Raw genomic sequence first — 23,290 nt, 5'->3', positions numbered from 1 at the left:
AATGTACTCAATTAATGCCTCTGAATTGTAAACCTAAAAATTATGAAAATGGTAAATTTCATGGTATATATACTTTACCACAGTTGAACAAAAAAATAAGGTCTAGATATTGTCAGATGTACCAATCTGGGCTCTGAGAACACACCCAAGTCCTGAAGGCAGGAGACTGGCCTTCATGACCTACTTCTGAGTGTCATTTCTAATAGCTCTGACCTCTCACAAGCTTCCAAATGGCCAGGTCAAGAATATCAAAGAAATCACCCTCCTTTCCCCTTCAGACACAGGCTCAAGATGGGAAGAGGACAGAGGGCGAGGCTCCCAACGGGCCTAAATGTTGCAATGGGGGGATGGCGTGGAGGGAGTGAGGGGGAGTTACCACTCCAGGCATTAGGACAGCTAGAGCTTCCTTCTTGGCCTGGAACCCTGCCCCAGCTCACCCCAGGGTCTTGAGCTCTCCTATGCCCCAGGGGACCCCCCCCCCCCGCAGCAGGCTCATAGGAAAATGTAGCTGCCTCCCACCAGGGGGAACAGGGCCGAAGGTTGGGGGCCCGTCCCCAGGCTTGTGGCTGAGCTGGGAAGGGGGGGAGCAGGGGCAAGAAGGGGATCCTAGGTCTCAGACCCCTCTCTAGTCTGAAGTCAGTGGCAGGAACTGAGCTGTGAAGTCCTCAGGGAGAACTCTCCCCTCTGGCCCAGCCAGTCAACAAGGGCTGGATCCTGGGAATATGCTAATCAGCCAGCGAGTAGGTCCCAGTTGGGGACAGCACATCTGGAGCCTGGAGCAGCATGGTTGGAAATAGACTGGGATAAACATACAGGAGTCTCCTAGGGCCAGGGAGCCAAGGCAGAGGAAGGGGGGGCCTCTTGGCTGAGGGGTTCCTGGGCCGGGCAGGGGCGGGGCAGCAAGGAGGAAGCAGACAGTGGGGGGTGGCCTGGATGGAGAAGCTGGAGGTCTGGGGAGGGAAGGGAGGGCTCAGAAATGCACCAAGCTGGTGGGATCTTCTACTAAATTTGCAGTGACAAAGGGCTGACCCCTAAGAGTCACAGGCTGACATCCAGGTCTCCCCCTGCCCCGTTCACTCATTTGTCCAGCAGCTGACCAAGCACCACCAAACTGGGATCAAGATCCCGAATCTGGAGCCTTTGCTCAACCCCTAATGAGCTGTGTGACTGCGGCTACGTCACTCACCCTTTCTGGTCTCAGTTTCCTTCTCCCCTCAAAACAGGATTGGATGAAATGCCCTCCAGGATTCCTTCTGGCTATAACCCTACCGATCCCTCTTCTTTCATTCATTCCTTCAACCTCCCTCTTACTTGCACTGCTCACAACCCCTCCAGCTCAGGGCAGGCGGGATCCTTAATTTCCTGGGACACTCCCTGTGCATTCCTGCCTCCCTCCCTGCTCTGGGCCACGTGGGCCCTTCCCCGAGAATGCCCACCCCACTGCTTTCTGCTGATCCAGAGCCTGCCCACCTTGCTAGAATAACAGAGCCTTAAAACGGCAATTAATGCGCTGGCCATTATGTAAATGATTTTTATAAAGTACTTCTGACAATGTAACAAAAAAGGTAATTATAAAGACTACATTCAGACCTAGAAAAAAGGGGGTTTATGGTAATGTTACTTGAAAACAGAAAAATAAGACAAAATACGCACCATCATTAAAACCATATAAAAATCTGTATACCTGAGGTAGGGAAAAGGCACAAAATAAGATGGCTGTTTCAGAGGAGTGGGAGTAGGGATGGTTAGTGATTATGTTTCAAGTCTCATTATTATTATTGCAATTCTCTTTCTAATATAAACACTGCTTTTGGAATTTAAAAAACCCAGTGCTCTCAAATCCCTCACTCCACCTCCTCCTAGAAGCCTCCCTAACTCTAGCCCACAATGATCCCTCCTTGTTTGAATTCCTGCAGCACAAGTTTCCATCTTATCATGCAGGGAACAGTGGGAGGCTTGCCCTGGAGAGGGCAAGGCAGGGGCTCTGGAGACTCCGGGCTCTCCTACCCGCTGGCTGCCTGGCCTTGGGCAGGTTCCTTAACCCTTTCGTGCCTCAGCTTTCTCATCTTTAAAACTGTGATAACGGGCTTCCCTGGTGGTGCAGTGATTGAGAATCTGCCTGCCAATGCAGGGGACATGGGTTCGAGCCCTGGTCTGGGAGGATCCCACATGCCGCGGAGCAACTAGGCCCGTGAGCCACAATTACTGAGCCTGCGCGTCTGGAGCCTGTGCTCCGCCACAAGAGAGGCCGCGATAGTGAGAGGCCCGCGCACCGAGATGAAGAGTGGCCCCCACTTGCCGCAACTAGAGAAAGCCCTCGCACAGAAACGAAGACCCAACACAGCCATAAATAAATAAAATAAAAATTTAAAAAAAAAAACTGTGATAACTTTCCTACCCCGTAGGGTACTGTGAAGATCCCCGGGGTAACAGCTGTGAGCGTTAGCCCAGCGCGGGCTCACGGAAAGCTCTCTGATGTGACCACCCCCCACCCCACCCCACCATCATCAGCCGCAGCACCACCACCATCTCCAGCATCGTTATTGGCATCTTGCCTTGTTCCCTAGTGGCGTGGCATACACCGATACTCTCGCCTTTCCAGTCTGGCAGTAGATTCCTTGAGGCCAGGCCCCTGCACCTCAGAGCAGCCAGTCCGTTAACGGGCACACTGCAGAAGCAGAGGAAGTCCCCCTCCCCTGACTCTTTTCCACGCACACTCATTCTGCTTCCTTCCAGGTACACCAGGCAGAAACGTCCCCTGCCGGGAGGTAAGAGGACTCCAGACAAAGGATAAAGAGGGATGCAGGGCTGGGAAATCGCCCCAGCTCCTTCTCCAGGCCACTAGCCATGCACTGCCCTTCACCCAGGCTGAGGGATTCCCTGATGAAGGCCTGGGCCGTGGAGACACAGCACAGAGGAGAGAGCAGCGCCTTCCCTGCACACCGTCAGCGGAGGCACCAGGGCCTCAGTGTCCTCATCTATAAAATGGGGTGGATACGACCATCCTTTTCCTCACAGAGCTGTTGCAAGGATCACATGAGAACATTTGGGAACGGGCCTCCAAGAGCACAAGTGCTGGACACACATGTTGGTGATTAGCGCTGCCATTTGTCTGTCACTAAATGCTGCCCCTTCCCCACCCCCAGCCTGCCGCTCCAGGGTCCCTGCCCCCATTGCCACATGAGGCCAACCCAGAGACGGAGACTCATTTTGGAGCAAACGCCTGGAGCTTAGGAGGCGGGATCCCTCGCTGTTCTCTAGATGAGCTGAGGGAGGACAGGCTTAGGAAGAAGTGGGAGTGACAGGAGTGGGCCTTCTGCCCCTGCCTTTCTTTCAGGCCACCTGAACATCCCCAAGGACTTGGCCCCTACTGTGAGGCCACCTTTAGCTCCATCCTCGGCGCCTGCTGAAGCGGAGCAGAACCGAGTGCCAGAGGCTGGTGCCAATTCCCTTCCTTGGACACGAGGTGGGAGGGGAGGTGGGAGTGGGCTGTGGGAACAGACGGTTCTGTGGCTCCGTGGGGTTCAGTGCAGTCTCTCCAACCCAGCCCGGTCATCCTGGGTGGCTCCGAGGGTAGTCCCAGGGTGAGAGGACTTTACAAGGCACGGCACACCCCTGGTGGGGACAGCCCGCCCTCTGATCCACAGGAAAGAGGGCAAGACAGCTCCACATCTGAGGACAAGGCCTGGGCCTTGGGGAGTTGAGGGCTGGGAAACTTCACAGCCCTCCAGAGGATGCTGTCTCTGAACTGGAGGCTCACAGGCCCAGGTCAGCTGGCAGCAGGAAGGTTTGTGTTTCTTTTAATATCAACTCCCAGGCATTTAACATTCCTCGAAGCTTAAACACAGAAACATTTTCCTTACCAGACTGTGCTTTCTGCTTTGCCAAACATAACCTGGCTTCCTCCCCTTCCCCCACCGCCTCCATCTGCTCCTGTCTCCAAGATGTAATGATTTATGGTGTGTTTCCCCTGGGGCCCGTGCAGCTGACAGCAGTGCGAAGGAGGGAAGCAACAGGGCTGCAAGTCCAGGTGGGGACAATGCCTTCGAGCCCTGGAATCCGGGGTCTGGGGGTTTGGCGCCCACGGTGCTTACTGAGCTGGCTGCCCAGGACACCCTTTTAAACTCTTTCATTCTGCAGCCACTAAATGACCCGGGGGCGTGGCCACCGGTCATGCTTCTTGGCTGGGTATCTCCTGAGGCTGGACGGGCCGGCCCAGGGATGTGGAGATGGGCCTCCCGGTCCTCATCCCTGCAGGAAGTAGCTTCCCGGGACTGAATCTAGAGCTCACCCTCATCAGCTCCCATTTCCTAAATAATGAAGGACCGGCTCGTGGTTGCCTGGCAGCACTATCTCCCTGGCGACGGTGCTGAAGAGCGAGGTGCAGGTCCCCAGCATTAAGAAGGGATGTGCTCAGGAACATGGGGTGACATGAGGCAGATGGCTGGGCCCCCACTGAATGGTGCCATCTCCCTTGTTCACACACAGGAGCCTGAGACGGGGTCGGGGCGGGGGGGGGGGGCACGCAAGTCCCCAGGGGGACACTGCCACCAAGGACACCCAGCCAAGAGTCAGGTACCAAACTCTGCAGCCTCAACAGTGCATCAGAGAACAAATGCTTCCTGCGAAAAAGCATCATTCTACTCCCCGCACCCAGATCACACCTGGGGCAATTGTTAAGAAGCCTATATGTATATGTATAGCTGATTCACTTTGTTATAAAGCAGAAACTAACACACCATTGTGAAGCAATTATACTCCAATAAAGACGTTTTAAAAAAATAATTAATTAAAAAAAAAAGAAACCTAGAGTACCCAAGGCCCACGGCTCAACGGCAGGGTGTCAGTTACCATTTCCTTTGATTGCACGGTCAGAGAATCCACACCCAAAGCAGGCTACTTGTGTCAAAAGCACGAGGCCATACAAGGTGCCAGATGGAATGTGGATAGCTCCACACTGAAGGTCACCCCTCCAAGCCTGCATCCCCTAGACAGGTAAGTGAATAGCAGCCGTCTTCAAAACTGGCAGAATTTCCAAAGACACAGGCTGCAAACAAAGCCCTTTTCCCTCTGTACATCTGTAAGGCACCGAAAAACGTAGCGGAGGCATATATACTCTTACCCTGACTCAGGATCTGCCCCTGCTCGTACCACAGGACCCACCCTAAGCCAATGAACTCCTGGCACAGGTGAGTAAAGCCCAGCAACCCTAGCAACAGGTCAGAGACCAGCCCCCAGCAACTCAGTTGGATCCTAAGCCCTTCCAGTCCCGTGGCAAATGCTTGGGGTCTCACTCCTCCCATGGCACACAGGGCTAATCCAACACAGCTCTCATGGATACAGCCTCAGAATCCTTCTTAACACAGTGTTCCTGGAAAAAGCCACTAGTAGGCTAAAGATGGGATGTGAAAACAAAGGTAGCTGTCATCCTTGTAGTCCGTCCTGCAGGAGTGTGGATGATCCACTGGCACCAGATGTGGAAGCCCAAGGAACCAGGCACATGTGGGCTTCTGGGGCTAAAATAAGACACCATCTCCAGCAGGGGAGAATAACCACCTCGGGAAACGTTTCTCGGAACAGCTTTGAACCCAAGTCACAAAAGGCCAATCACCCTGACCAAGAAGGTGGAGGAGAAGGACGCCTTCCCCACTGGCACCACCTCCTGACAGCTCCCTGAGCCTTGCCTTGGTGCCCTGGCTGTGCCTGCCTCTCACCTGGATCTGCCCTTTGCCCATGATCTTGTCCACGATCTCGTTGTTGTCCTTGTTGACCTTGGTCTTGTCATAGCACTTCTCGTAGCACAGGATCCTCAGGGACTGAGACCCCTCCAGCTCAATCTCGAACTCCTGGGGAAAGATGGGACAGGGTCCTGAACCTCCAAGGCTGACCTGGCTTCCCAGTGGCTTCTCACCCCACCTCTGCAAGGGTGAGAGGGGGTGAGGTGGGCCTGTGAGGACCACGTCATGAGGCCTGGAGCAGAGTCCTCATCCTCTGGAGCTCCAGAGGCCTCCAAATCACTGAGGAAGTGGAGTTGAGGGCTTGAGCTGTAACGCCGTGTCTAGATACAAACCCGAGATCAGAGCCAGATGAGCAGGGAGGGGAGGGCAGAGGGGCCAGAGGGACAGAGCTGGCCCAACAGCAGGCTTGGCTGTCCCGGACCAGCCAATAGAACATGAGCACCAGGAGTGGGATGGGCACGGTGGGGGACAAGCCCAGGGGTCCCCATGGGGACACCAGCCCCTCCACTCACCTCGTCCCACTTGGGCTCTGTTGTGTCCCGGAACACCCTGGTTTTGGCTTTGCTGACAAAGTAGCCAAAGGAATCCACCTCCAGGGTACAGTACAGGTCTGCGGGGGGGACAGGCAGAGACACACCGAGTGAGGCCCGAGGCTCAGGTACCCGGGAGGGGAAGGGGGATCACTCGTCGGTCCCCCCAGCATCCCCACGGGCGGTCTGCAAATCCACACACTCCCTCCCGGGGCTCAGGCCCTGGCAGCCTTCCCCTCCGTGGGTGGTGCCAAGGTTGTTTCCCAGGGTAATGGTGTGTGTTGGAGGGTGGCTTTGGGGTACTACAGCCAATCCTCTGCAGTGTGAATCATGAGGCGAGGGGCAGAGGTCAGAGGATGGACATAAGTGCCCCTCCCAGGCCCCAGGAGCTGCCCAGCTGGGCCGTCCTCCATCAGAAGGGCTTTCCTACAGAGGGGAGAGCGGGTACAGCCATCCCTGAGTTGTCTCTAACTGGGTGTGACAGAGACTAGATGTAACCGGGTATCCGAGCACAACAGGATGTGGGCGCAGGTGAACAGGCGAATAATGCAGAAGGTCTAACGCACCCTGGCCTCCATCGGAGCAGGGACGCGTCTGGGTGGCTGAGAGATGGAGGGGCGTGAAGTGCCCCTTAATTGATTCTGCTATGAGCGAACCCTTTGTCAGGGGCCAGGGGATAGTTCCTGGGATAAAAGGAAGGGCTTTGCAGTCAGACTGTCCGTGTCAAATCCCAGCTCTGCACAAACCACCTACCCTCTGTGCCTTACTGCTCTCACCTGTAAGTCAGGAATGATGACGGTGCCTGCACCCTAGGCCTAACGTAACGAGTTTACTATAACGAGAAGCCATGGCTGAAGATTCACAAGGTTTAACTCCCCGAGTCAGAACGAATGTCTCCGTGGGTCAGGGGGCTGGTGGAAGGAGAAGGTGAGGACTGTCTGGAGGTGAGGGGAGACCCTGTAGCAGCACCTCACCCCATGTCTGAGCACCCTGACCCAGTTTGAGAGGTAAAACCCCTGCTCTGGGGGAGTGGGATGCCCCACCCCAATGGGCCTGCTCCCTGAGGCCCATCCCAGCCAAAAGGACGCAGAGAGACAGTAAGCATGAGACATCTGGGCACCAGGAGATGGGAGGGCCCTGGTCCAGCTCAGTGGGCTGCAGACTTGGGCGTGTGTCACAGCCCCAAGGAGCTGACTGACCAGGAATATTCCTGGGCCACCCCCTCGCCAGGGGATTCTGTGGGTCTGGGGAGGGTCCTGGAAGCTGTCGCATGTACCACCAGCACAGCCTGGAGTGATGAGTGTGGTGGTCCTGGCCATACTGAGAGAAGGGCTGCTCTAGAGGCAAAAACGTGGGCTTCAGTGTCAGAAGACATGGATTTGATGCCACCACCTGTGTGCCCTACTGGGCCACCCTGGGAAAGTCCCTGGAGCCTGCTGGGCCTCAGCCTCTTTGTGTGCCAAGTGGGAATGGCATCAGTGACCTCAGAGGGATGCCAGGAGAATCAGAGCAGGTAACGCACCTGAAAAGGCTTTGAACGTGTCAAGCACTATCCACTCGCTGGCCACGTTTGCATTTCTCCAGCATCTAGTAAGGGACCGAGGCACACAGTAGGTGTCTGGAAATAAACTACTTTGTTCAGCATTTCTGAGCTCCTGTTCATCCAAGGATTAAGGAGATGTGGTTTCTGCTCTCTAAGAACTCATAGCAGGAGAGGCAAATTTTAAGTGACAAAACAGTATGACAGGTGCTGCCCTGGGGTGATGGGAACACAGAGAGGGGAGGCAGATTTACTGCAGGAATTCAGGCTTCACAGTGAATGTTTATTAAATGACTGTTTGCGAGCCAATGGCATAACGTCTCCGTGGTGCACTGCAGGGAGAGAGGCAAAGGGCAGATCTCACCCGCCAGAGGGGAAAAGAGGGAGCGAGAGGAGTCAGGAGCCCTGGGTTTCTGATCCTACGTGATGTTAAGTCCTTTTATCTCTCTGTGACTCAGTTTTCTCATCTGGCAAATGGGGAGAAACTATTAGCTGTCTAACTGACTCACAAATTCCTACAGGGAGAAAAATTAGATAAAAATGGAACTGTATTTTGTGAAATACTAAGAACTGCACTGATGTAGTAGATGGTGATTTAGAAAGAAAAAGAAGTGTGTGTGGCAGTGTGCTGGCACTACACATACAGGTCATATTTAAGCCTGCTCTTAGGTCCGTATTAACAAGCATGATTGCCTTTTATGGAGAAAAAAGCTGAGGCTCAGAGAGGTTAAGAGACTTGCCCAAGGTCACACAGCTTGTAATCGGCAGATGTGGGATTGGAGCCCCGTATTTCTGATACCTGGGGGTGGGGAAGGGCTTGGGGAAGAGCAGACCTTGGAGACAAAGGGCAGGGATGATCCCCTGCCAAGAGGAGCTGGTTCCTGGCCTTTGGGGGAATGCCTCACATCTCAAAGGAGCTGGCAGGGCCCCGGCCTGGGCAGACAAGAGCAGAGCAGGTGAGCAGTGGGAGGCCCTATGCAATGGGTCCACAGGGACTTTCTGTGAAAGGATGAACAATGGCCCACCCAGCCTCTTCCTGGGGCTGGTGGTCAGGGGTACTTACTGGCTGACTGTTTAAACCCCTTGGCAGAGTGGACGATGACATGGAGGAAGCCATAGAGTCCTGGAGACTCGTCGTCTGCAAGAGAGAAAAGGCCCCAGGGAAGGGGGTGATGAGAGGCCTGCTTCTTCCCCTCCTCACCCCAGGCTGGTTGGATGCAGAAAGGGCGTGAGACAGTCTGTGCCTTGGTCCGACAGCACCACCTGGTGGCCAGATGAAGAAGCTTCCACAGTCCACTGCTTCCTGGAATGTGAGCCAATGCTCCTTTCTCCCTCCACTAAGCCTGGGTGGCCAGTCCACACCTTCCTCCTGGGCCAGGGACTTCGTCCCATTTCCCGTGGGGCACTTTCCCTCCCACATGAATCCTGCCTATCCCCTGGCTGCCCGACTCAGCTTAGCCTTCCAAATTTGAAATTAACCGATATGAAGTCACTCTGTGCCAAGCAAAGAGAAGGTCCAGCTCCGCCTCCTCTTTGGGACATACGGGGCAGATGACCCCCACTGTGGAGGAGAGCTTGCCTTCAAACCCCTCCCCTGCTCCAGAACCTCCCACAGGCGCCTCAGCTTGAACAATATACTCCCTTCCTTGGCATTCAAGGCCTTCTAAGATCTGATCCCTGGAAACTTTCAGCCGTTATTTCTCATACACTACTCTCATCCACCTACCCTTCCCCTCCACCACCACCCTGCCCCATGAACTGGCTTCCATGAACTGACGACCTCAGGAACATATTAACAACACACTCCCGGTGCACCAGGGCGCCAGATCTTCTCTCCAGCCAGAGGAGGCCAGGGAGTAGTTGGGGCTGTCTGGAGACTCAGCAGAGAACAGCCCCTATTCAAACTCTCTGTGCACCTGGCAACTGAGTCTTCCCAGCCCAGCGGAGCAGAGATCAGCCATTTGTAGCCGAGTGTCTGGCTAGGTCTTTGTGCAAGCCCCCAGCAATGCCCTGGGGGCTTGGACCTGCTGATTTGAGTAACCTCGGGTTCCAGATCTTACCGTCTTTATTGCTGGTGACAGGAATGTTGTGTACAGTCCTAAGTTTGAAACAGGATCCCGTGAGCACCTGGAGCTCCACTGAGCTCAGGACAAAGGCCTGGAGATCTGTAGAAGGAGACAAGAGAGAGGGGAATGTCACCACAGGTCCACTAGGACCTACTGCTCTTCGTTGGGGGCTACTGCAGGAAAAAAGCTGAGCTCTAGGGGCAGAGTGGGTCACTGGCAGGGAGGGAGAGTAGACATTCAGCTGGGGATAGCCATGGGTGCTGTCGGAGGGGTAAGAATTGGAGGGTCTAACTAGAGAGGTTCATGAATGTGTGTACGAGACAACAAGAGCAAGAGACAGAGAGCTGGACAACCCTGGGCTTTGGGTCAGTCCTACTGCTAATTCACCGTATGCCTTAGGCAAATCACCTAAATTCTTTGGGTCTCAATTGATCAGTAACGTCAATTAAGTGCCACCTGCCCTGGCACTTTACAGAGTGACTGTGAGGGCTAAAGAGGAGACTTTGGACATGAACGTGCTTGGAAATGCAAAAGGCCCATTGTTGCCATGGACACCATCAGGGTAGCGTAGGTGGGGCAGGGCTTTACCTTTCTTCTGTAGTTTCTGAATTGCTTCTCTCCACTCTGACCTCTCATAGTCTGAGGACAGTAGGAACAGGTAGCTCTGTAGAAAGGAGAAGAGAATTCAGTAGGATGACCAGAGTCAGGCCAAGGACATTTCTGGATCCTGGGGCCCACAGTGAAGCTCCTTTGTACCCAGGTATCTCTAGGCTTGGAGAAGGGCAGCTGGGAGGAAGGCCTTCCTCCTAGGAAGCCTGGTGACAGGAGTGGCAGTGCCAGTGATGGCCAGCAGAGGGCACTGGCTCCCCACCAGCAGGGAGAGGGAGTCCAGGGCTGGAGCCACAGCAGCCTCCTTGGGAATTGGGGGCCTGATTCCCACGGGTCAGGGCCAGGAGCTATAGAGAGTGGGCAGCCCTGGACCGAGGAAGGGAACTGTCTCTGTTCCATCCCCGCCCTTCTGACCTTTCCATTCCTATTGTGGATCCGAAATGGGATTGTGGGGGAATTGAGCAGCAGCAAGAACTCATTCTCAAACATCTTCTTTTTCAGGCGCTCGATGGCCCGGCTCTGTCCTTTGTTGGCTTTCTGCAGGGGACAGAGGGCACAGACGGTTCTCTTCACACTCAGACTCCACTTCTCACCCAGTAGCTCTATGTACAACATTCCCCTGTGTAGTCATCATTTTTTTCCCCTTTTCTATATTTTATGATGATTTGATGTCTTGGGGGGCCAGCCACAGAGAAGACTGCTCCTCCCAGGACATGCTAAATCCTAAGCTAGTAAATGACTCCTCTGTGAGTGCGTCTTTCATGTGTAGACCAATCAATCTTGAATCCACACCTCCAACCATCTCCTTTAACTAACTCACACACAATCCAATATTTCCTCTGCCCTAGATAACCCAGGGCAACTAGACACCACTACTCTAGCCCAGAGCCTGCTGTCTTATTCAAACTAGCCGGTCCTAAGTTGTTTCCTGTGGAAAACACAATCCAGGCTCTGGGCCATGCACTCCCCACGCTCCTCCTGCCTCTTGACCGAACCTGGTGCTTTCCCACGTGGCAGGCCCCCTTCTCTTGGAAACTATAAGTAATAAAATAAATATAAGTAATAAAAATCTTCCAGTGGCATCAGCATCTCTGAGTTGTCACTCAGTCATCTCCATAAATTAAATCCCGGGTACCACTGAGACACCCTGCTTAAAAACTGCAGACACCTTTCAGCATAAAGACCCCACCTCCGGCCTGGCACACGGGGCCTCCCCTGGCTGGGTTCCAGCTTCCACGTCCAGCGGATGTCCCGCCACACGCCCCCTGCACCCTCCACCCCAGCATCACGCTATTATTATCCCTGTTCTCTAACAAGCTGTTCCCCCTCTCAGTCAGTGTTCCCTTCTCCTCCAGTTTTTCAAGTTTATATTTTATAAAGGATCCCTTTCCTTTTATTAACTGCTATCATGTTTCATGTCTCTGTTCCAACGCCGTCCTCAAGCTCCACAGTTAGAATGCATCTCTGCAGCATTTTTTTTTACCCACTAGACTGGCAAAATTGTGACAATTGCTCACAGCTGGCGCTGTGACAGTGTGGGGGAACAGTGACTGTGACACAATGCTGGGGAGAACATGATCGGATGCAAACTTTTCAGAAGGAAATCTGGTAATGAAATGCACAAACCCTCTGCCCCAGACATCCCACTTGTAGGGAGTCTACCGGAGGGAAATATGAGTGCAGATTAAAGAACGAGAAACAAGCTAAAGACTCAAATACGTTGTCATGTGGTTGGGCAACACGAGAGGATGCAGCTGTTAAAAAGGATCTGATAGATTAAATTGCAAAACAGCACGTGTAGTCTAATCTCATTAGAAAATAGATATATACACACACACGTATAAGCATAGAAGAGTCTAGAAGAATACACCTCAAACTGTTGATAATGGGGGGGGTGATGATCAGTTCTACTCTATACACTTTGATATTGTGAGCATTTCTTGTTATAATAAGCCAGTGTTACACTGGTGATTAGAAAAAAATTGTGTTTAAAAAATATTATTAAAGAATAAATTGCTGCTTCTTTTGTGACTCAGAGAACAACACTGTGCCTCTCCAGTGACTCTTATCATGTTGTGTCACATGCTGTGGTCACACACAGGAAGGAATGTCTTCATTCTCCACTGGATAAGGAGGTCTGTGAAGCACCTGGCACACCCCTGCAGCCAGCAGCCAGTAGAGGTGTGTAAGCACAGATTCAGCTAAGCAGAAGGCCATGTCTGCACACCCGGGGAAGGACGGAGGGCACAAAGCCTGCTGCTCCCAGGACCGGGTGAGAAACATGCATGCAGGATGCCCCTGAAGTGGGGATGCTGGACAGAGCCTGATGGGGAAACAGGCTCCACCGAGGCAGGGTGAGCCTGGCTGTTCAGGAGGAGGACACCTGTGCTTGTCAGGGGGCTCCCTCCGGGCAGATGCACCCGCAGTCTGACCCTCAGCCCTAGGACATTCCCCTGAACCAAACATCCCTGGGGTTATTACTGTGGTCTTCCTCTCCCCTGTTCAAAGAGAGATATCTGGGTGTAAAGAATCCTTAGAGGCCATTTGGTCATGTATTTCTCAACAATTGTTCCCAAAGCACCTGTTTATTACGTGCTAAGTACTAGGGCATAGGACTGAAGAAAATAGCCCCCTCACTAGAGCTGAAATTCTAGTGGGGAAAAGAGAAAGCAGAGCGTGCAATTTTAATTCAGTACCAACAAAGCCAAGCAAAGAGATAAACGTCTGGAACCAGGAAGCCGGGCACCCAACCCAGACTGTAGCAGGGAGACATCAGGGAAGGGTCATCAGGTGAGGTTAGGCCTAAGGCCGAGCCTGGATGGGTGAAGAGGAGAGACCAGGCCAACCAACCAAGGCCCTCCACGCTCTTCCTTCCATTCATGCGGAAGGCTCTGCCTGGAAGGTGCTTTCCTCTAGCCACTGTTTTCAAATACATGAATTTAAGGCTATCCATTGTCCTCTAAAGAGCACTTTGGCTACATCCCATGGGTTTTGATATGGAGTGCTCTCATTTTCATGCAGGTCTAAACAGTTTGCAGTTTCCATTTTGATTTCCTCTTTATCTTGAAAGTTTAACTCCCCAGGCATATATTTAACTATATTCTAGTTGTTAATTTCTAATTTTACTGCACTGTAGTTTGTGAACATGACCAGTACACTATCATTTTTTCTTTTCAATTTGAGATTTCCTATGCAGCCTAATACATGATAAATGTCTGTGAATGTTCCATGTGTGTTTGACAGAATCTCAGTTCTCTGTCAGGACACAAGCTTCTGTGCATTTTTAGATCATGTGATATTCAAGGCCCCCTCTGTTATTTATTTGCCGACTTGATCTGTCCATTTCTGAGGGGCCTCCCAGGTCCTTTCTCTTGCATACATCTTGCTTTTCCTTAAGAAGGACTTTTTCTTCTCTTGCTTTCCTATTCTGCAGTGTTTGGCATACACTGTTCCCCAGGAAACGTCCCATAATTAACCCCACTGAATTCTGAGCACTGACTCCTTGGCCCGCCCTCCATATGCTCAGTGCTAATCTGCCATGGTTAGAGTCTTTCCCTGGGCACATAAATGTATCTTGAAGACTATAAAGAAAGGCCTCCCACTCTTACATCCTGCCTCCCTTGTCAGACTCCCAAACCTTACCACTTCCCCTCCCTCCACCTCCCTGGCACACCCAGTTCAAAGGGCCCCAATAAAAATGGCCAACTTCCCTGCCCCAGCTGATGCCAGGCTCTGCTTACCTCCTTCTGGATTTCACTCTTAAGGGCAGAGATCTTCATTTTCATGTCCTCCAGCTCGTGGTCTGGGAAGGGGTGCACCTGGGGACTGGCCTCAGACTCCTCAGGGGATGGAAACACTAGGTCAGCCAGGGGGATGTACCATTTGCAGTCATATTGCTGGTGCTTCCTGCAAACAAGTCAGAGGGAGATGTGAGCCAGAGAGGAATTTGGATCTTCAGGCCTGAACTGCTGGAACCAAACACCACTTGAAAGGGATTTACTAAGAACTCATCACAGGCAAGAACGATTCCCCTCCTTGAGGAGCCGAATCAGGGAACACTCGTGGGATAATGACAGCTGGGTTCTAGGGTCAGGCAGCAGTAAGGGCTCTGGACCTTGGGCCTGCCATTCTTCTGGCCCAGAACAACTGATGTTCCTAAACAGCCCAAACCTCTAGGGTATGAGCAAGAGTGGTCTCATGCTTTCCTGTTCCCCATCCCACACTCTTCCTTCCCTTCTAGCCTATCTATACTTAGCTTATATTCATTATCTTCTAGGCTAGAGATAGAATACAGATGCTATTTTGAATGCCAACTTTTATCAATAGAGGTCACATGGGATACTGAGTTGAGGATTATAAAGCCACATCCAAGGGACTTCCCTGGTGGCGCAGTGGTTAAGAATCCGCCTGCCAATGCAGGGGACACGGGTTCGAGCCCTGGTCTGGGAAGATCCCACATGCCGCGGAGCAACAAAGCCTGTGCGCCACAACTACTGAGCCTGCGCTCTAGAGCCCGCGAGCCACAACTACTGAAGCCCGTGTGCCTAGAGCCCGTGCTCCGCAACAAGAGAAGCCACCGCAATGAGAAGCCCGCGCACCACAACAAAGAGTAGCCCCCACTCGCCGCAACTAGAGAAAGCCCGCACACAGCAATGAAGACCCAACGCAGCCAAAAATAAATAAATTTATTTTTTAAAAGAAGTAGTAAAAGAGAAGTAATCTCTGAGAATGTACCTTAAAAAAAAAATAAAAAAGAAGCCACATCCAAGTCTAATGAGAAATGGTGCCATGGTCCACTAGTTATGTCTGCCTTGGGCAAAGAACTTAAGGCAGAGGTACGTATACTTATGACTGTCACCTCCGCTTTACAATCATCTCAAATGTCATCTAGTTCCAGGGAGTCATCCCCTCTATTGACACTCATAATAACCTCTCCTTCTCTCACTTCGCCCAGGACTTCGGTTTGCACCTCCCTGCAACACTGAGCGTATGGCTTGTCTCCCCTGGCATACCGTAGATGATAAGGAAATACACGTGGAAGAATGTGGGAGTGAATACTGAATAAGCTTGTCTGCTCATGACACAGAGACACCCATATCACTGGGTATAGTGATGGAGCTGGAAAGAAGCTTTCAAGTCAGATTAAGGTTCAGATCCCATCTCCTCCACTTCAGTTGTGTGACCTTGGGCAACTTATTTAACTTTATTCTAAGCCTTTTCTCTCATCTGTGAGATGGGGATAATAATACCTACTTTGTGGAGTCACTGGGCAGATTAGAAATAATACATTCAAAGCATTTGTCGTGGCACCTGGCATGGCATAACCACTCAATAAATGATAGCAGCAGATTTAATGAATATTCACTGAATTGCAGTTAGCAAAAATTTAGAGATGTCTAATAAAAGGAGAATGCTTAAGTAAATTATGGCATATCTACTTGTTACATCACGCAGGAAAGTAAAATGATGATTATGAAGATTAGGCAGCAACAGGGAAAATGCTTATGACGTGAAATGGAAAAAGCAGAGCCCCAAATTGGGTATTCACTCTGATTACAAGTATACGAAAAAACATAAGAACATTTTAAAAAACTGGAAGGAAATACAGCAGCAGGAGACTGATGCTTATGTTCAGGTGGGTGATGGGTTTTTTTTTTTTTTTCTCTGTAATCTGGTTGCATTATCTTTACAAGTAAAACCATGATTTATTTTTAGAAAAAGGCTATGAAGTAAAATAAAATTAATTAATATGTTTTTTAAAAGGGGAAAAAATGCAGACTGCCCCAGGTTGCTGAGGGGCTCCACAGTGGGCAGGGTCTAGTCGCTCTCCCGCCCCCCATCTGCACACTCACCCCGCCGATGTCTTCTTTAGCTTGGCGCACAGTAGGACGTCTGTGAAGAGGAAGACATGCCGCAGCTTCCGGGAGCCCTCCGACACTTCCACCAGGAAGCCGTCCTTCACCAGCTGCCGCGTCTGAGGGAGATGGTACACCCACCCCCGCCTGGGAGTCAGCCCAGGGCCCAGCCTGCACCCATCCAGCTGTGGGGGTGAGGGTGGGGCTCCAGGGAGGGACCGTAGTGTCTGGTGGTTAAGAGCACTGGCTTTGGGGTCAGGGACGTGGGCTTAAATCCAGACTCTGCCACTTCCTGGCTGTGATCTTGAGGGCAATTTCCCTGATTTCTCTAAGCCTCAGTCTTAGCAACTGTAAAATGGGGACAATGATATTTGCCCCACAAGGTAGGAGTCATGGTGTATGTAGAACAGTTAGCACAGTGCCTGGCATGTAAGATGTGATCAACAAGTGGTAGCTTTCCACTTCCCTGCAGCTCTCAACAGCTCACACCTGGATGGACCCACCCTGGGTCATGAACACTCCCTCCCACCCCCACCATAAAACCCCCCTAACCCTGCCTAAGATGTTGATCTAGTTTCAGCTAAACCTCGACCTGCAGAACCACTCAGGCCCGTTTATACGGTCTCTGACCCTGGACTTCCCTCTGTGGGGCCATCACAGTGTCCTGGGGAACCTGCAGCCATCTCTAACCTGGGCTCTGGCTGGTCCACAGCATTTTGCTCCACGCATAACTTCCAGAGCCTCCTCCCTGCCACCCTCAGAGCCAGCAGGCTGCTGTGGGGCTGTCACTATCTGTCCCAGCCTTCCCCGTATTATGTGCCGTGTGACCTATATACGTTGCAATATGTAGGTGAGCACGTAGAAAGTATACAATTCAGATGATCTGAAACTGGTCATGTTCTAGGGCCTCTGGAGCTCTTTCAGACATCCGCAGAGTCCAACAAACTGGTGACATTCCAGGGTTTGCAAACCAGGGCTGGGAGCTGCACCAGGGACAGCTCTCTGTACCCTATTAGTCACTCTCCAGAATGTGTCCCTCATTACTTCCCTCCCCAGGAGACACTGGAGGCTCGTAAATGTCACAAAAGGAGCATAAACCCAGCCAGCCTTCACTCCTAAACGTCACTTAATTACCTCTCTTGGACAGGAAACCCCGTATGCGGGCCAGGCTGCTGACCCATGCAGGTAACTGTCCCTTTGATTGTTCACATTGCTTCCCCTCACTGAGGTGTCCCCACCCTTCCACCAAAAAGGGCCCCCAGGGAACTGGAGCTGCTAGCCACACCTAGGCGCCCACCTGGGACAGTCCAGCCACCTGGCAGCCTCAGTCATCTCTCCCTGACTCCACAAGCTCCCTCAGCCTGAGCCATTATCTTCCAGGAGACTCTGAGGACATCATACTGCCCAGAGCGGGGTGTCTGCATTCAAGAACGAGATAGCCAGAGCCCTGGTCTGGGGGTCAGCGCATGAGGCTTGCAGACAGATAACCCCAGCTAAAGAATCCAGTTCCGACACTTATAGCCGAGAGACCTCATGCAGGAGACCTGGAGAGACTCTCCGGGGCCCCGTTTCCTCTTCTGCTCCTGTGGACTATTACGAAGATTAATGAGACGCTGGACTTTAAGCTGTCAGTCCAGGACCTGAAGGCCTCTCCTTGGCTGGGAATGAGAGATCAGGGTTGGAGAGGCACAGAGCATCGGGCAGTGGTGCCCGAGCGGGCAGCAGAGCAGGGACGGGCAATCTGGGTGCCAGGCTATGCTGGGTCCTGAGCTCACCTCCCCCTTGGGGGTTGTGACTGCAGTCCGGCGGGGGTCAATGTCCTCATTGATGCTGGACAGGAAATTCTGGGAGATGCGGAGGGCATCCTGTAGCAGCGGGTAGTCTGGGTGGTCCACAGGTGTGTGCTTCAGCAGGTCCTGGGAAGGATGGGGTGGTGAGTTGAGGGGAGCTGTTCTGGGGCTTAGTGAGAAGACAGTGGGGAGAACTCTATCCTCGCTAAAAGAATTCCAAGGGAGACACTAGGGACCCACACTCTAACCTGGTCATGCCTGCAAAATCTGAAATAAAAATTAGGGTCAGAGCAGCAGGGGTGAGGGCAGTGGTGCCCCTTTATTCCTGCTGCGGCCATTACTCTTCCCCCGGGCAGCACAGGCCAGGTGGAGTCTCATGTCACCAAGCAGCTGGGAGAGACACCCCCCTACTCACCCCACAGCTGCTCCAAGGACACTGGAGACCATCAGTCAAGGGATCGGGAGGCAGGAAGTGCCTGCCTCCTAGGGAGCATTTGGCCAAAAATCAAGCTTAGTAGCCAAGCTATTTTTAGGCCCTGGACACATCAGCATGGTCACCACAGGCCAGGCAGGTGCAGTCAGGGCCCAGCGACCCTCTGCCCAGCTCCCCAGATGGGCTGTTCTCAGCGACTCCAGTGCCCGCCCACCCTGAGTTCAGTCTCCCATCCAACTCCTAAGCCCTCTCAGGACACTCAGGGGGTACACACTCACATGTAGGACAAGGGTGCTCCTGGTTACTCGGTCAATGGGCTTGTAGAGCAGAGCTGTTGGGGGCAGGGGCAAAGGAGACAGGTCAGATGAAATACAGGGAGCAGCTTGAGACCTTAGGGGGCAACCTTATGCCCCGACCCGCCTCCCTCCCTTGCATGGACACCCGCTTACAGGAGGCCAAAGTGGGTTCCATGGTAACCCACACCTCCATTTTCACCCCAGGCAGGCCAGACCACACCAAAAGGGGGACACACAGCTCTGGTGGCCCAGGCCCCCTCCCACCTGCCTCCTCATCTCATCTCCCACCAGACGTGATTTCTTCGAGGGCTGTGCGTCCCCCAGGCCCGTCCTGGCCTGACCAGGCTCAAAGCAGACACAGATACTCCTCTGTACCCTCCACGATGAATCACACAGCCTTACCCCCCAGAGCTCCAGGACTCTGGGGGTCACACCCGGGACCCCAGAATGCAGGAAGGAGACACTGTTTTTCCAGGGAGGGCGGTGTCCCCGTGCCCCATCATTCTCATATCCCTCTGGTCCAAGGCCTGGCACCGCCAGCTGGGAACAGCATGCTTCGTTCTGACCCACACGGTTGACCTCATCTCCATGAGGAAGACCCCTCTCCACGCCCTCAACCCCCTCCTGGCTGAGGGCCAAGGAGGCATGCCCAACCTCCACAGAAAGGCTCTGCTCTCAAGCTAGTGGCAGCTGGGGGGCAAAGATTTCCTAAAGGAATTCAGGTGGGGCTTCGAGTATGAGAGCCCCTGAAGAGGCTGGGAAAAATGCAAGCTCACCAGGGCCCCCACTGGCCACACCCCTTGGTGACCAGGACACCAAATGAGGATTGCTGGGATTCAGCAGGGACAGGCGGAGGCGGCAGCTGGCCCACTGACACTTCCAGACAAAGCTCCTGCAAGCAGCTGTGCCCTGCCCCTCCCAGCCTGGGGGGTTCAGCTCCGGCCCCGCACCTGGACACCTCTGTCCATGGGGTCATGACCTTTGTCCTCCTGCCATGGGAGCAGTAAGAGGCAGGATGCTGGGCTGGGGAGGAGGACCCTGGAGTGGGTGTCCCATGGGACCAGGCTGTGACAGGTCCCAGAGCTGACATTCATGTCCCAGCCAGCCCCCAAACCAGAGAGTTCCCCAAAGCCCTAGATATAACTACCCTGCGCATTGCTCAATGGACACTTTGGGGGATAATCTGCTGGCTACGGAGAAGATGCAGTCTCAGTGGTGTGCCCCGAGCCTCATCTGCTGGCTTTGCCTGGCTGCCCATTAGAATCACTAGGGAACTCTTAAAAGATTCAGATGCCTGTTTCCCCCTCTCCCATCAACTAAACAGCAGGCTCTGATGGGCAGAACCCAGGCATCAACCTTTTTAAAAATCTCCTGTGCTGATTCTGATATGTCATAATGGTTGAAAACCACCGCTTTATGCAAACACATCTCCCATGATTTATTTGCAGCCCTTTCTTAATTTAGCAATGTCTAAAGCCCCTCCCCATGGGCTACGGGAGCTAGAATGGACAGGACCAGGCTTGGGGTATCTCGGGACAGTGAGGGTACAGCCCAGTTACCAGCCCAGGAGGGGGCCAGTTCTGAGGCTGTCTAGGGTACCCACCTGTGGCTCAGCCCATCTGCAGGGGGAAAAAAAAATCACTCCCTGAGAACCCCAGAGACCCAGAGAAAGTGCAAGCTCAGCAGACACCTGCCAGGGTGGGCCCTCGAGCTCCCGCCCAGGGAAAGCTGATACTACAGTGTCAGCTCCCTCTGCCCCTCTGTCAGGTCCCAGGAGGAAGAGGTTTCTGACTAAGCTCAGAGGTCTGCACAAATGGTGGATTGGGTTTCAGACGGGTTATTAATATGCCTATAGTCACCTCAAGAGTCCACTTGATTGTGGCCATGGAATGAGTCCTAATGCATCAGCCCCAGGTGGTGGAGGGGCAGGTGGGAGGAAGGGTGGGGAGAGGCAAGTGCAGCGAGAGGGCCCTGGGGCCACCGTCAGATATGGAAGGAGCCAGCGCAGCCCTGATGTTCGTGTTCTCCACGGCACCTGCGCACCTGCTTCCCCTGAGAATGCAGGGTGAAGAGCCCACCTTTCCCCCCTCACCTGCTCCACGGCTCCAGCAGGCTGGCCTGCTTCCTGCCTCTGCTTCACCCACTCTCACCCCTCCTCACCATGGGGTTCCTGTTTCTGGGACAGACACCATTCACCAAGTTGCAATGCCTGTCTCTCCCCCTCCTCCAGAAAGCCTTCCCCAACCAGGATTTTCACAAGCAACACTCACAGCGCCTAAAAGTCAAACCATGACATGTGCAAGCTGGCCTCTCTCTAGTTTGCTGAGTACTTACTCTGTGTCCAATGGCACTGTTTTACATGCGTTATTTCCTTTAATTAAAAAGGGAAGCAATTATCACTAGCCCCATTTTACAGATGCAGAAACTTCTCGAAAGCACAGAGAAATTATGTAACTTGCTCACAATCACAAAGCCGTAAGGGACAGCTGGGTTTTGAATCTACCCATGGTCTACACGTGCTCCTATCTTTGAGACGTCCCCTTCCGTAGGGGAGGCAGCACCTGCAAAAGCTCGGTGGCCCTCGGGAGGATTCTGGGAAAGATTCACCGGGAAGGAGTGGATGAGTGGGCCTCTCTTGTTGCCAAGGTGAGCCCCCTTCTTAGGGGCCTGGGTCACACGCGACCTTCCTTGCACCTCCACTGCGTGTGGCCTGGAGCCCTGCAGACTGGGTGCTCAGCACACAACCGCTAAGGCAGACAACTGCAGAGTGAGCCCCAAGTCGCACAGCCTCCCTGGTACCCCACGACCAGCACCCCTTGGAGGGGCTGAGAAGATTCAAACAGCGTGGTCAGCAAGGGCTCCTTCACTCCTGACCGCTCACTTTAAAGCTGACTTTGTTGCAGGGACTAAAGAAACCCTGAACTCCAGGTCCCAGGCCTGTTTCACTAAAACTAAGCTTCTTTTGGGGGAAGAAAGAGGAAGCAAAGGGCTGACCGTTTCCTCTTTAGGGAGACTGACTGGAGACTTGACCAACTCCTAGACCAGACCAAAAAGGGCATTTTCCCCTCAGATCTAGGACCAGGCCAGTTTCAAGCCTGTCAGAATCTGAGCCGAGGGGCGGGGACCCAGATCAGCTTCTGCCTGTGACTACAGCTGTCCTGCTGGGACAGCTGGAAGGGGGCGACCTCAGGGGCTATCTCCATCACGAGCAGTCTTCAATGCAGGACAGCCCGAGAAGGTGAGGGGACAGCTGATCGCGCACAGCGGCCTCCGGGAAGAGCCCGAGAAACCTCAGCATTGCTCCTCCAGCATGCTGCCACCCCCCTCTGTTCAGCCTTCGACAAGGAGCTCCGGGTTACCACGGAGATATGAGAGCAAAGTGGCTGAGAGGGGTGCAGAGACAAAACGCCTGGTGGGAGAGAAGGTCCTGAAACCAGCTGCCTGCCACAGGAGCCCAGAGCAGCTGGCCTGGGGCAACATTTGACCCTTATGCCCCTGCCAAAGGCAGCCTGGCTTATCCCTCAGGTACCTCTGGCCTCGGAAGGCGGGGCCCACTAGCTTCCGGACACTTCCTTGCCTAGATCTGTGCCAGCCTCCTCTGAGCAAGAGCCTGGCTGACTGCACACACCTGTCCCAGGACCCCCTCCCTGAGGGAGCTGCAAAGATGCTGCTCTGTCCGTCCCCCCTATTGTATGGGGGGTGTGTGACCTTCACGAACCAGCAGCCGGCCACGCCCCCCTCTCCCACCAGCATTCACGGCCAAGACCTCAGCTCAAGGGTCTCCAGTGGCTAGAAACGAACCCCCTGGGAGCAACCCAATTCCTTCCTGCTCCCAACCACATCCACGTTCTCCCCTGCCATTCAGAGAGGAGAGAGCGAAGGCAGTGTGTGCACTCCAAGCACACAATACCCTGGCCTCTCACGAAACAAAGAGACTCCCAACTTCTCCCTCCAGCCGGGGCTGGCGCCCTCCCGCTCCAAGGCACTGCCATCCAGACCATCTGTCACTCTCCGATTGGCCCCTGCTGACCCCTCTCCAGCCCCAGGGTGGCCACCCCTGCAGGCCCAGCCTCGTCACTTTCTCTCCTTAACAGCCTCTCCAGGAAGTTGCCCCCAGCCTCTCAAGCTGAGCCACTAACTCCCCACAGATCCTCGGGGGTACCTGGACCCTTCTAGCCTGGTCCTCCCATCTCCAAGCCACCCTGCCCCGAGTGGCCCCCAGACTTCAACTCCAGGCTGGAAGCTGGCCGGCACGGGGTTAACATAGGTCCAGCCACTTGTCCCCCCCTCCCTGCCCTGCTGCCCCCCAAACCTTGATGGCCACATTTCAGCCCACTCCAGCCAGCCCCCAGAGGTGGGAAGACACACCACCTCTCGGGAGAGGGGGCCTGGGTTACCATAGGTGCAGTTACAGCAGAAGCGAATGATGAGGA

At 53.5% G+C, this 23,290-nt stretch overlaps 1 protein-coding gene across 3 annotated transcripts in view; it reads right to left on the bottom strand.

The window, feature by feature from the left end:
• The window catches only part of ABR (ABR activator of RhoGEF and GTPase), a 178,847-nt gene that overhangs the window by 33,508 nt on the left and 122,049 nt on the right, over nucleotides 1-23,290 (bottom strand). For all 3 annotated transcript variants that reach the window (XM_068531713.1, XM_068531714.1, XM_068531715.1), the window contains 10 exons: nucleotides 18,840-18,892; nucleotides 18,114-18,254; nucleotides 16,336-16,457; nucleotides 14,224-14,389; nucleotides 10,898-11,020; nucleotides 10,463-10,538; nucleotides 9,869-9,973; nucleotides 8,872-8,946; nucleotides 6,251-6,348; nucleotides 5,715-5,846 (listed from right to left, as the gene is read on the bottom strand). In XM_068531713.1, the coding sequence (XP_068387814.1) occupies nucleotides 5,715-5,846; nucleotides 6,251-6,348; nucleotides 8,872-8,946; nucleotides 9,869-9,973; nucleotides 10,463-10,538; nucleotides 10,898-11,020; nucleotides 14,224-14,389; nucleotides 16,336-16,457; nucleotides 18,114-18,254; nucleotides 18,840-18,892 (1,091 nt within the window). The remainder of the gene's footprint in view (nucleotides 1-5,714; nucleotides 5,847-6,250; nucleotides 6,349-8,871; nucleotides 8,947-9,868; nucleotides 9,974-10,462; nucleotides 10,539-10,897; nucleotides 11,021-14,223; nucleotides 14,390-16,335; nucleotides 16,458-18,113; nucleotides 18,255-18,839; nucleotides 18,893-23,290) is intronic.

This window comes from Eschrichtius robustus, chromosome 20 (genome assembly GCF_028021215.1).
Source record: "Eschrichtius robustus isolate mEscRob2 chromosome 20, mEscRob2.pri, whole genome shotgun sequence".
Classification (NCBI taxonomy): domain Eukaryota; kingdom Metazoa; phylum Chordata; class Mammalia; order Artiodactyla; family Eschrichtiidae; genus Eschrichtius; species Eschrichtius robustus.
Note: the sequence above shows the minus strand (reverse complement) of the source record. Positions and strands in the feature narration are given on the sequence as shown.